This window comes from Dermacentor silvarum, unplaced genomic scaffold (genome assembly GCF_013339745.2).
Source record: "Dermacentor silvarum isolate Dsil-2018 unplaced genomic scaffold, BIME_Dsil_1.4 Seq249, whole genome shotgun sequence".
Lineage (NCBI taxonomy): Eukaryota > Metazoa > Arthropoda > Arachnida > Ixodida > Ixodidae > Dermacentor > Dermacentor silvarum.
In genome coordinates, this window is record NW_023605925.1 from 15,346 (window position 1) to 29,752 (window position 14,407).

General features: G+C 46.6%; 1 protein-coding gene across 1 annotated transcript in view; it reads right to left on the reverse strand.

Annotated features, from left to right (window-relative positions):
- Nucleotides 1-1,161: 1,161 nt before the first annotated feature.
- Nucleotides 1,162-14,407, reverse strand: part of LOC119434804 (KAT8 regulatory NSL complex subunit 1) — a 37,908-nt gene continuing 24,662 nt past the window's right edge. Inside the window, exons 6-7 of the mRNA XM_037701861.2 lie at nt 4,836-4,902; nt 1,162-3,805 (exon numbers count right to left, since the gene is read on the reverse strand). Of these exons, the coding sequence (XP_037557789.1) occupies nt 3,167-3,805; nt 4,836-4,902 (706 nt within the window). The 3' untranslated portion in view covers nt 1,162-3,166. The remainder of the gene's footprint in view (nt 3,806-4,835; nt 4,903-14,407) is intronic.

Sequence of the window (14,407 nt, forward strand, 5' to 3'; positions counted from 1 at the left end):
TTTGGTCATTTTCATGGGGCCTCAATGCTTAAGGAGGAGATTCACCTGTTGGGAAATTGCTGCACAAGACCATGCTTTTTTTTTCCCCAGCCTGTATGGGGCCCCTTTCGATATGAGAACCTCTACAAGAAGCCAAGCATCAGGCCAGGGGAAATCCAACTTTTAGAAACGCAGTGGCTACTGGTATTTGAACCCAGTACTCAACCGTTTTGCCACCATTGCGGCCTGACAACTTGGGAACAGGGGTCATTGATGGTATCACCCCTGGGACCTCCGTAAGAATCCCGATGGAAAGATTACATGCCAGGACACACAATCCTGTATGCGAGAATAATAGAAGGACTCTAGTAATACCTGCTTGGCTCTCATCCCTTTCGAAGGTAGAAGTGCCTTTCGTCGTGAATTATACATGGACAGAGAAACACACTGCTACTTCTACTGCTCAGCGAAACAAGATTTAGCATAGTGTTACCATCTTAAAAGTTACCGATACGCAGTGCCACAACTGTGCATTCGCGGAGGCAAGGTTACTGCAAGTGCTCACAATTCCCTTCGGCTACCTTGATTACACAACATGGCAGTGCCCAGGCTGCCGACGTAAATCCTAATTCACCCATGTTATCCGCTCCCCCTCACGACGGCAAGAAATAAATGATAAAATCAGCCATTGCTTAGCTTCATCTCATGGTGAGGACAACTGCAAGAGTTGTGTTGTCATTATTATTCTAATTGGTCGTTTGTTTTGAAACTGCTGGGCCTAATGGAACAGCATCAAAGTAGAAACATGTTGATTTCCATCTAACAGATGGTGCCACAGGAATGCACAGCGCTGATTAATGCTAACTTCATCCCCCATAAAGTACTCTCGTATTCAATTATCGGCCAAGAATGTTCCACTCTTAATGAAAAGATAATTGTATTGAATTTAAGATGAAAGAAAATGCTACTTGCAGTCGCCCACAATGGTTGAAGAATATCATGATGCACCAATTACTTGTACTCCCCAGAAAAAAAAAAATTGTGGTTGGGTTTCATATTGCAATGCTTGCACCACAGGCACTTTCTACAATGGTAGCAGCCAGATATTAGTCTCGGCCACAACATAAATGGAATGTTTCGTTTGATCAGCCTTTACATGCAAACAACACCCAACTCATACAATTCATTTGCTTTGTTTTTTACTTGCCAAATGAACAGCACACGAGACTTGCTTAACTACAACTGTAATCATCGGGCCAACAGCGTTGTTCTTCACAAAACCACAAGGCATGACTTTTTTAAAACCACAAGGCATGACTTTTTTTCAAAGATGATTGGATTGCAAACGGCAATCTTTGACAAGGGATACAAGGGCCAGGCAAGAGTTCAACTAGCTACGACGCTGTAAAATGTGGCGCAACTTTTTTTTTTTTCATTGACCAATTTAGAAAAACTCTAAATGTCACTGCTGAATATCAGCCAATAACTGTACGCTCTCCAACGTGGAAGAACAGAAAACAAATTTTAAAAAAGGGAGTGAAGGAAAAGTCATAATGAGGGAAAAATCTGTAATCGATGAGGAACAGTAATGTACACAATCCTAACACTTAGCTCCTCCTTTCCTTGGATGCCTACCGTTCTATGTACACGTGTTTCACCTTGACACAACTTTTGCTGTTTAACTACCTGAGGGGCATATTAGAAATGCACAAGAGAAGCCAAATGATATATTTTCAGACAAGGATTGAGAAAACACACTGCCATGATTTCATTTAAGCTTCCTTAATGACAAGGTTCCATAAGCATTCTGATAGTTACTCATATATTTACCACATTACTCATAAGGTAATTTAAATTCTGTATGAAATTCTGTATCAGTTCTGCATTTATTGCATATAAATACGGAACATAAATGGGCTCGTGAGGATGCCAATGGTCTTCAGTGGGTCGTAGCCTGATCGAAGATCACCTGATTTTGATAAGCTCTTCAGGTAAGATAACGAGGTACACTTATGTTGCTTTAATATTAAATGCCAAATTCTAATTTAGTACATGACATATAGCCTTAAACAAAGCATGCCGCAGTGTCAAGGTGTAAAGGAAATGATAGCTAGCATCTTTCACCACACGTGACTAGCATAGCAGTGAACAAATCTGGCTACAAAGGCTTTCCCACAAATAAAGAAATTTACTGCAGAGCCACTGAGTCGGATACAATACCCACGATTTCTGAATGTACCCACCTCAAAAAGAATAGTGGATTACAATGCCACAAATGATGCAAACTTCCCTGCCATTCTCTTTGCAAAACTTGCACCTAATATTGCAGAATAGTTTAGATGAAAAAAAGGTCACTGCATAACATGAATCACTGAGTGCCCTTTACCTTGGACCTCTGAATATTATGTGACTTTCAAGCATATGTACAAATGTCTTGAAAAAGATTTAGTTGAAATGGTAACACAGGCGTTTGTCTTAAATGCCACATTTTTACAAACTATTGATACAGAATAAAGGAGGAAAGAAGTTAACGCTACGCCAACATTGTGAAATATTACATTACTTACAAGGTAAGCCCGAATGATGACTTCTGTCTAACTACTATTAATTTACCGATTTACAAATGACCACACACTCCTAGGCAATGCTTGGTGCATGAGACCAGCTTTGTACAGCTCATCAGATTCTGTCACAAACATGCATTCACCTTTTGTTTTTCCTAACTGAGGCTGGAAATTGGACCAAAGGCAAGCAGAAGTCTTGTGTCTAATCAGGCAATCAAGTCTATGGTACAGCATCATGACTGTGTGTATATATATATATATTATATATGTACAGGAATATACACACGCGCGCACACTCTACAGGAAAAGTTACAACAAAAACAAAGAGAGAGAGAGAAAAGAATGAACAAGGCAAAAAAAGTTTCTGTGGCAGGTCACCGATTTCACTCGGCTTCATCTGACAGCCACAAGTGTGGACTGCACTTTTCATCTCGGCACGCGCGCGCACACACACAGACCCCATACATTGTAGAGTCCCCCATGCACACGTACACACACATGTCCAGCAATCGTTTGCACTTTGCTGACATCCCATCACACTGCAGCGAGAGGGGGAAAGCGCTTGCGCCACACACAGCCCCCCTTCCATGCCCTCAGAAAATGAGAAAAGCCGCTTTGGTCTATTATCTCTTGGTCAGCTTGAGAACTAAATTCTCTGTTGTCTCAGATGTCCACTCTGGATCGTCATTCGGCACAGACGCAACACTCGAACACTCAGCTGGTGAAATTGGAGGTTCAGGAGGCGCCACTTCCTTGGGTACCAAATAAGCATCGGGGTCAAAGGTCAAGCCACCCGGGTCTGGCTCAACTTCTGGCTCTGGTTTTGGCTGAGGCTCCGGTGGCTCGAGAGGTACATCCTCTAGAGGTGGTGGAGAACCATCCCTGTGGGCAGGCGGCGGGGATGCAGCTGGTGAAGGCAGCAAATGTGGCGAGTCTGCCACCATTCCTTCATACTCCTCGTGGGCCAACGGAAAAGTACGTGGCTCGTAGGGGTCCACCTCGCACGGGGCCCAGCAGGGCAAGCCAGCAGGTGGTGGCGACATGGAGCACTCCATGGAGTCGTATGGCTGCCGGTGGCAGGGTGTCCCATTATTCCCATGATGGGGTGGAGCTTGGGGGCCCGCCGATGCTGGTTGCACCTGTGCCTGGCTGCCAGCGCCACTGAGCACTGCCTTGGACAGGAGGCCGGCAAAGCGCTGCTTCTCTTCCTCCTCACACACCTGGTGCCGAGCCTCAAATGCCTCGTCAGTCATGTCCTCCACCTGGGGGGGGGGGGGGGGGGGGGGGGGCACATCAGTCAGCACACAAAAAGTGCACAGCCAATCACAAAGGTCTAAAGGTCAGCTGGCCACTGCCGACTATGGCCAAGTGACCAACACTTCTTTGTGATAGGATGTATCCAAGCTGCAAAGCACATGCTGACAGGAGGAAAGAAAGCTTAGGAGTCCCTGGCCAGCCTGACAGCAACAAAGTCGCACATCTTTTCCACAAGGAACCAATGCGAATGGTGGTCTGAACAGCCATACTGCAATAGCAACCATGTTTCGGTTGCCCAATTCTGCATAGTGAGCAATTGTGGGCTGCATTGATGGCCACTGTTTGGCCAGTGGCATGTCTGTACTTGCACAGTACACAGAACCAACCAAGCATTAGATGCAATGCAGGCTTGACCTCTGTAGCTCAACACAAGAAAGGGCAGAAAGGGGAGGAATGTGGCCCACCGAAGCAGCACTCCAAAAAGGGGTCGCTCCTACACTGCTGCCATTCCCTGTTCTCTAGCGCAACACTACAAAGTGAATGCTTCCCTTTCCTTTTCCTGCAGACACTGCTGCTAAATCCCTGCGATACGGGCGCACTGCAAGGCAGGTTTCCTGCGGTGGGGTCAAACAGCTTGTTGGGACTTTTCAATTGCAACAACTTGAGAATACAGGGGACAATGGGGCTCAATCGTGATCATGTACTATCACTGACAGCACCTATGCATGCAAGCTGCTCTTTGGTCCCAATGCTTGCTGCAGTGGCACTTCTGCCCTTTACATACTTCTGTCCCGACAATGTTTGTTGTTTACCATTTATCCACGCATAGTAGATTAGTTCAAAAGCAACACACAGACCCCATGAAACTACTTAAAGCTGTTTACGATGAAACCACAGCAGGCTGCTTTAGACAAAGCCAATAGTGTCACTCGTGCTCTTGCCAGTGCCTTTACTTTATGTGATGGTGGTCATCCCATTAGAGCGCAATGCCAGCTCAGGCTCAGAAGAACAGCAAGTGAGTCATGGGTGTCTTACTTCATCCTTCAAGTCGCCACAGTCTTGGAGCGCTCCACTGAGCTCCTCTTCTGTTAATGCACGCCACCTGAAACCAAACAAGATGTTTCATGCATTCTGTCTCACAAAATTAGCATTTGGCAGCAGTACATGGCAGAAAAAACTAATCACACAATTACCAAGCCAACATTTCCATGACTGTTAGTAGTACATGACAGCAGTTTGTAAGAACAGCCACTGTCTACAAACTACAGAGGCATTTGTTAATTCACCACCAGTTTTATATATATACACACAGCAAAGTAGACGCGCGTATGAAGTGGTTCATTGACGTTTCGGCCGGGGTCCGGCCTTCATAATAAACCGCTTCATGCGCGCGTCTACTTCGCTGTGAATATTTACCCGGACCCAGAATCGCTTTTTCCTGGTGTGTGTGTGTATGTATGTATATATATATATGAAGTGATGTTATGCCGGGATCCTGTAGTTGAACAGAAACTTGTAGGTTGAGGACGCACATACGAACAAATACGATACTTTATTTCCCACGTTTCGGCCGAGGTTCGGCCTTCGTCAGGGAATACATGAAACGGTAAGGCATTGCGCTTAATTAAATACCTACATGGTATTAGGGGGGGGGCACAACACATTGTTGCTGTAAGGTACTCGTGTCGAATCAGCATTGCACATGTCAAAAAGAAGAAAAATAAATAATAATAAAAAATGAAAAAAATTTTTACGCCACGGCATGGTTGTAAGAACAGGTTTGTACAGGTTCGCAGAGGAGCAAATGTAACCAACCATATATACATGAAGAACAGCGTTTACAAAGAGATGACACTCGCCTTAAATTTTTTTTTTTTTTAAATAACGCCAAGGCATGGTTGTAGGAACAGGTTTGTAAACCAAGTTCACAGAGCAGCCAATGTCACTCACCAAGCATATACACAAGAAAATCGGGGTTTACAACAAGATGACACATCATTTAAAACCCTACCCGTCCCCACCCTAACCTACCCTTCCCCTCCCCGAACGAAAAGCAATGGAAGGATTGCAGAAACGCTCAGACATTGTTATAAAGCCCGCCGATAAAGGAGGAGCTATAGTAGTAATGAACATGACTGACTACTTCAAGGAGGCTCACAGGCAATTAACAGATGACACATTCTACAAGCAGCTTGATGACGACCAAGCTGACAATTTTAAGTCTCCAACACCATCAGGGACCTAATAAGGGATGGTAAACGCGCCAACAAAGCAATGCACTTGTTAGTGCCTCTCAGTCCGGTACCAGGAAGGTTTTATTTACTACCCAAGATACACAAGACTAATAACCCTGGTCGCCCTATTGTGTCAGGCGTTGGAACTGTCACCGAGCCACTTTCAAGCTATGTCGATAGCCTAATTAATGGGATTCCTTCTACTTTTTCTTCTTATCTAAAGGATATGTCCCACTTCTCAGCCGATATCATTGACCTTGACATCCCCTATGGCTCATTTCTGGTTACATTGGATGTTGCCTCTTTTTATACTTGCATTCCCTATGACAATGGTGTCCGATCAGTCATTAACGCTTACGATGACTCATCTCTTGACAAATCTGTTGATAGCTCTACTTTAGCCACCTTGCTAAAGCTTATCTTGCACCTTAACAATTTTGAATTTGACGGCGTAAACTTTGTACAAGTGAGTGGCACTTCAATGGGGACTAAAATAGGGGACGTCCCAATTACGCTAATATATTTATGGGACAACTGGAAAATGAATATCTTTAAACACGTGAACTAAAGCCGTACTACTGTATTTTTGCGCATATAACCCACCCTTGCGTATAACCCGCACTCCTAACTTTGAACTCCATGAAAAAGAAAAAAATAACCTCACGTACAACCAGCACGCTTATTCGGAAAAATGAGGACAAGGAAGTTACAACTACGCGCAGCCATCATTTCGTTTTCAAAACAAATATATTTCAAAACGACCGCCGCAACGTTGTCAGCGCTGTCGTCCAATTCACTGCTGCCATCAGAGGCTTCATAGCCGCTCTCGAAGACGTAATCGTCTTCGGAACCATCTCGCAGCAGCTCTGTTGCCGATTTCTTCAGCAGCGGCTATGATCTTCAGTTTCTCTTTCAATGTGAAAGACTGCCGCCGAGAAACATTCATGATAGCTAAGGCTGGCCAACTGTGCAAACTGGGCGTACACTAAACGGCACCTGACTCATGTTAAAAGCGTGCGAAAAGCACAGAACACTCATACCGAAAAGCATTTTTCTTCCTCTATGCCGAAAAGCGTCTAACCAGACTATGAATGTGAATCAGGCAATAACCTGTGTTGGCCTCTTATTGGCTTAACACACGTCGATGTCGATAGGCATGCGGACAATGGGGATGCTGCACGGCAGGCCGCGCATTGCCGTGAAGCCGACCCCCACCCCCTCCCTTCGCGAATATTCGCAGATAACCCGCACCCCCCACTTATTAAGCACTTTTTTCAATTTTTTGTGGGAGTTATATGCGAGAAAATACGGTACTATAAACGCTATATTGATGACACCTTTCTCATCCGGCACCACAGGGAGGCAGAACTTCTGGCTTTCATTGCGGACTTTAATAAGGTTCATCCATCCATTTCGTTTTCGCAATCATACTCGCACTTATCTGTTTTCTGGACATCACAGTATCCCTGTTCGGCAACAGACTAACCACTGCACTTCATAAGAAAGCTAATGACCGTTCACTGGTACCTTTAGTTTCAAAGTAGCCACGTTAAACACTGCAAAACCAGTATACCCTATAGTCAAGCAAAACGCTCTGATTTCATTAACAACTGCGACAGACTCTGCGATGCCCTGATAGTGCAGAAGTATCCACTCCTAATTGTGAATGACGCGATTAAGCGAGCCGATACAGTGGACCGCAGTGCGCTTCTTAGACGGGATAAGCGGGTTGCGCAACGAAGGCATACAAATTTAGTTTTGACACATTCTGCATCGTTTCCAAAGTTTAATGTCATCCTTAAAAAACATAACATACTCATGCAGAGTAATCGCCTCAGAGACATGTTTCCGGAGCCTCAACGCGCAGTTTACCGACGATCAAAAAATTTATGCGACATGCTTACGTCTTCCAAGATAACAAAACTTATTCACATAGGCTGTCAACCATGCAACAAGTCACGGTGCAAGGTTTGCGTTCACATGACGACTTCGCAGAGTGTTACGAGCACTGCTTCAAATTTTAGCCTCAAGATTAAAGGTAACTTCAACTGCGACACAACCAATGTTATCTATTTACTTGAATACTCAACATGCAAGCTACAGTACATTGGACAAACGGAAACAGGCTTCAGATTGCATTTTAACAATCATAGATCGCATGCCGTGAGCCTTCCGAATCTTCCACTATCCAAGCATGTCTCTATCCCGGGCCACTCTTTTGACAAGCTAACGGCCACCATACTTGAATTTGGTTTCAAGTCGCACCACGAAAGGGAGGTTCAAGAATGATTTCTAATCCATAAATTTCGTGCCGTGGCCTCTGGGATTAACGAAAACGCGGGCACATTACCCTTTTTGTCTGCAAAATAGAGATTCATATTCCTATTGCCCTCAGAAGAAACAGTTCACATATTGTCGCATTTTTTATGCGACGTCGCCAGAATAGCTGTTAGTACACCCGACACACATGCGCAAGCTTCGTCCGAAACTATTTTCTAGTTGCTGATGTGTCATTCTATATATATTTAGCCTAGGATGAGCGATATTAACGATTTATTGCTGTCTCATTTTTGTTGGAACTTGTGTACACACCTTTCTTGCTAAGCTCTTTTGTAAACCCTTCCTTTGTTGCATGTGTTGCTCTACGAACCTGTCGTTGAAATCATCCCGTGGTGCATTCTCAGCATGTTTGAGTGATGATTCGTGATAGTGCAAGTACCCTACAGCAAAAAGCTGTCTCCTGTCAAGGCTGTTTGTCTTTCCCCCGCTTCTTTTTTTTTTTTTTCATTTTAATGATGTGTCATCTTGTTGTAAACCCTGATCTTCTTGTGTATATACTAGGTGACATTGGCTGCTCTGCGAACTTGTACAAACCTGTTCCTACAACCACGCCTTGGCGTTACTTTTTTTTTTTAAAGGCATGTGTCATATTTTTGTAAACGCTGTTCTTCATGTGTATACAGTAGCCGACGGATTTTTCGGACTCCAAAAATTCGGACTTGTTGGATATTCCGGACTTCATAAACGTACCGGCAGGATTCCATAGAGCTAATGCATTTTCGCGACCGATGTTTCGGACGAATCTAGGTGCCAATGTTCGATTTTCCGGACTAAATCGCTCGCTCCGAGCCACGCTACCCAATCTTGGAAGCCGCCTAGTTGGATTTTCCGCTGGCTTGGCCGGGCTTGGCTTCCAGTGCCCCCCTGTATAGCCTTCAAGATTGGTACACTCACGCTATCCTCTCGTCTCCGAGGTCATGCCCACTCTTCCTTGGCCGACAAAACGTTCCACAAAGCGTGACTTGCTTTTTTTTTTTTTTTGGGGGGGGGGGGGGGGGTCAGCTCAGCACTAACGTCATGTCACTTAAGCGGAATACGGGGTTCTTTTTGAGTTTTCTTTTTTTTTTTTTAGTTTCGGTTGCGCCGTACGCTGTGTGCGGGTGAAAGCTTGCGAGGATCCGCCGGCGACCGGAGGCGCGTGCGGACTTCGTTCGCTCACGGGGCACGGGGAGAAGGCGGCGGAGACGGTGGGGAGTTGCATTCAGCTCGTGGGGCTGCTGCCAACGGAGCTGCCGCGCAGGCACCGTATCTTGAAAGCGATCTGCTATGTGGCCGAAGTGTGCATCCGCGATCTGCGATGGGTACAAAGGGCGTGCGCCGAGTGCCACTAGCTTCATATGCGCCGTTTTTTTGTTTTTTGTTTGTTTTTGTTTTTTTTTTTCTCTCAGCTTTCGCGTTGAAGCGAGCGAATAGACAGCGCGAAGGTCAATTTGCCCGCGGTCATCGAGCGAGATGTGTTCATGTAACCTGTGCGCGCGTGACACCGTGCTTATTTATTTAGTTAGTAAGCGCATATTTACAACTTTAAACGGCCGATAAAATTAACATCCTTACTTCGTATCACTGTCTGTTAATTTGCTATCGCAATCGATGCTCCACCTTTTGGGCGAAACTGCGTCATTTTTCTTAAGCCGCTCTAAGCCTCTATTTTTTTCTCTCGGGGAGGGGGAGGGGGCGAGTTTTTTGGGCTGTTCGGTTTTTCGGACTGCTCGATTTTTCGGACTATTTTTCAGTCCCCGCGAAGTCCGGAAAATCGGTCGGCTACTGTATATGGTTGGTTACATTTGCTCCTCTGCGAAACTGTACAAACCTAATCATGTTTGACATGTGCAACGCTGATTCGACACGGGTACCTTACAGCAACAATGTGTCCTGGGGCCTCCCCCAATATCATGTAGGTATTTAAGCACAGCGCCTTATAGTTTCATGTATTCCCAGACGAAGGCCGGGCCCCAGCCGAAACGTAGGAAATAAAGTATAGTTTTTTTCGTATGCGCGTCCTCAACCTACAAGTTCCTATATACAGTGTAGACCGCTTATAATGTACGTCGCCGGAGTCGTGAATATCTGCACTACAGTATAGACCACTTATAATGTAACCGCTTATAGTGCGGGACCAGATATAGTGCGGTCTTTTCAGACTCCCGTTAATTTTCCCATAGCACTCCATGTATACACGTATCGCTTATAGTGCAGTTGCGGGAAACGAAATACCGGTTACAGTGTGACTGCCTGGGAGTACGGAAGTCAGCGGAGACGGCGAACGCTCCCCTCAAACGGGCGCCCCAAGGAGTACTCGAGGAAGAAAGAGAGACGAAGTGGAGGAGAAGGGAACGTGGTGTGAACGAACAGCCAGTGAGGCTGAAACCAGAATCTTGAGTGCGAGTCGTGAAATATCACGGCGCACATAGCGAGCGAAGGCCACAAAACTGCCAACGCCGGCCAACGCTCCGCTTCACGATAACGGCAGTAAACAAAACTTCAAAGAGCGGGCGGCGCCGGCATGGCACGGCGAAGGGAGCACGTGGAGACCGTGGAATGTGAGGGAGGACGGCGGCAGGGAAGCGGATTTCGCCTCGGCAACTCCGCCGCTTTGGTGGCTCCCCTCGCCCTCCCTCGTAACTCCCTCACTTTCGACTGTCACAATGCGCGGCCGCCGCCGTGCAGGCGCCGCCGCTCCAGCCGGCCCAGCGCCAGCTCCCCAAAGTTTCGTTTTCTGCCGTTATCGGGAAGTGGGCGTTTGCCGGCGTGGGCAGTTTCGTTGGCCGGCCTGGGACAGCGCCGCTGCTTCACTCTGCACCGTAGCCGCAGCGTGCAAGGTCAACACGTGACTAGAAAGTAGAGGAAGCATAAAGGAGAAAGAAGGGTTCACTGCCATTTTCTACGCGTGGCTACGGTAGCGTGGCTGAGACGTCGGCACGTACACGCATCTTCCGGCGCAACGCAGAATCGGCGACCTTGCTATTTGAGAAAAGGTGACATTTCTGCGTTTTTCTCTTCTTTCTTTTTTTTGTTTTGTTTTGTTCGCGCGCGACATTGAGGGGTCTCTCCTAAGGTTTTACACTATGGCGGTGCCGGAGCAATGCCAGTCAAAGGCGCCGCGCGCGATTTATTGCGAATTAACGAGATTCGACTGTAAATTGAATGCAAACGTGGAAACGTTCTAGCCACATTCCTTGACTGTCGCATACGCGTGGCGGCTCGGTGCACACGTTTTGCATGTGTGCGGGCCTTGAAAATTGTTGCGCTGGTTATAGTGCGGTACCGCTTATAGTGCAGATATTCGCGTCTCCGGCGACTTATATTATAAGCGTTCTACACTGTATAAGCGGTACCGCACTATAACCAAAACAACAATTTTCAAGCCCTGCACGTATGCAAAACATCTAGACCAAGCAGCCGCGCGTATCCGAGAATCGAAGCGTGCGACTGGGAGCGTTGCATCCGTTTAAATTTACGAACGTTGAAAGGTTAGTGTCCAAGTACCCAGGATCTTCGCATGAAGCAGACAAAGCAATAATTAAAAAAAAGTCTCAGTTTCACCCGAAAGGCGAAGCATCAATTGCGATAGCAAATTAGTAGAGAGCTATAAAGAGTAGGAATAGTAGTTTTATCCGCTGCATAAGCTTGACACATTCGCTTAATAACTGAATTAGCAAGCACGGTGTCAACATGCACAAGCAAACATGAATCGACTCGATGACCGCAGACAACATCTATCAAAACGCGGCCGCCGCAGCGAGCGAAGGTTCGTGCGGTCTATCGCTTCAACGGAAACTGAGCGGCGTAAGCACAATGCACTTTACTCAGAGCAGTGTGGAGATCGCCTTCAAGATACGGTGCGCGCGACAACACCGACAGCTGGCACATGGCGAATAAATTTGTTGGCAGAGTAAAAGCTGCCATCCCTCCCGTGCTACCTTCCCGCTTTGCTCCTTTCACGTGGGAGATTGTGTGACTTTGCGTCGCCAGTTCCCCTTGTTGCAAGATACGCATTGTTGCAAAATGTGCATTTGGTGCCGCAGCACAGCGTCACCCCCCCTCCCTCCCCCCCTGGCCTTTTGCGCGATGGAAGTCGCGTTTGCTCTCCGCTGTGCGTTCACTCTCCGTGAAGGCGCATGTCCCCCGCGCGCTTTCACTCGCACATACAGAGCGCGGCAACAATTTTATCGCCCTCGTTGATCTTCTCTCCCATCGGTGGGCGCACCTCGTTGAGAAGCGTGCTCGCTACCGCCCTTGTCGGCGAGATTTTCCCACAGAAGCCGCATTATAACCGGTATTTCGTCTCACGCGGCTGTACTGTAAGTGGTATGCGTATACGTGGAGTGCTATGGGAATTTATATATATATATATATATAGTACCAATTCTTTTTATTCCAACTGCAAGTCCTGGCTGGTGTCAATACAGTAGAACCTCGTTGATACGCTCCCGTTTCATATGATTTCCCTGTGCCAACGTTCGCAATCAAGAACATGAACAATGACGCAATACAGTTATGCTTCCTTTTTACCTGTTAATCGTTCCTGAAGAATGCTATCTACTGGCATCAATGTTCAGAACATCGGCAAACTGTGACCATAGGGTACGTTTTTAGGCCACTAGATCCCATGTGAACAAAAAAGGCATGAGGCACCTGCGATCAAGAGCAGTAGATGCCTGGCACGGCAGCTTCTCTGTAGAACTTGCCCACTGGTGTCACATGAAAATGATGGCATGCACACAGTTTCCTCTTCTGGTACCAACAAATCTCGCTGCGGTACTCACACGTCACAACATCACCGCAAACCCCATTGTGATAAGCACCTTCACCTGTTCCAACGTATAGCATAGTGCTGAAGTGTACTGCACACATTTAATAGGCAATAACCGAAACGCATCGACGTTCCCTGCAGCATTACGTTTTGCTCTGGTAGCATTGTATTCTGACGTGATCCACCAGCTCCACTTCTTTCGGGTTTCCCGTGGCTGTCTCAAAACAGTACACAACACAGCGAGTCTTGGGTCCGGGTCGCTTGAGCAACCCCCCACCAGCTTGACACATGCGTCAGCATCTCAAAGCCTCCTCCCACGCATGCACCTGGCTCTAATTGTGACCCCAATGGCTGTAGTCTCTTTTTTCGTAGTGCTAGGGGCCAGTGAATGCGTCGAGGACACCTTAACTCTTGATGATAACGCAGATTTCCGACCCGACTTTGGCAGATTTTGAAGCAATAATTGCAGCTCATGGTGAAAGGTCACCGTATTTCCCGATTCTAATGCGCACATTTTTTCACAAGGAAAAGTGTCCGAAAATTGCCTCCCCTTTACAATCAAACACGAAATCGAAACTTTGTTCGCAGTGGTAGACAGAGCCTACCGTCAGAGCCAGCATCATTGCCATTGTGATCACAAAGTGGTTGAAGAACAAGTAATTGCATAGGATGGCAACATCGTGCCACTTCCAGGCCTTAATAGACGATATCCAAAATTTACAAGTGCACTTCTCCACACACCTTTGAAAGCAATAAAGATGGCGGACTTGGGGCTAGAATTGTAAGTTAAACCTGGATATAACGAAATTGACAAATTCCCGAAAAACTTCGTTATAAAGAGGATTTCTTTATATGCAGGTTCGGCACGAAAATTCGAAAAAATAAACGTTTACCGTATTTACTCGATTCTAACGCGCCCTCAATTGTAACGCGCACCCGTTTTCCGTTTTCGTCGAAGCACTCATCCTCGGAATGTCCCACCAGATACCGGATGCGTGGAGGCGTGTCGTTTCGCACAAGCGCGAGGAATCGGAAACGAAGAGCGAGCGTCACGATGGCGTCGTAGTGTCGTATAGTGTTACAGTAGAACCTCGCTGTTACGTTCCCGGGGGCTGCGTTTTCGCGGCTGTTACGTCGTTTTCGACCGGTTCCGACACACCTCCCTTAGAACTCAATGCATTGGTAACCCCGCTATTGCGTCGCAACTGTGGGACCATTCCCGCATCATACGTTGCGAACTGCCACACCGCGCCGGCCCAAGCGGCCATTTTGACTTTTCA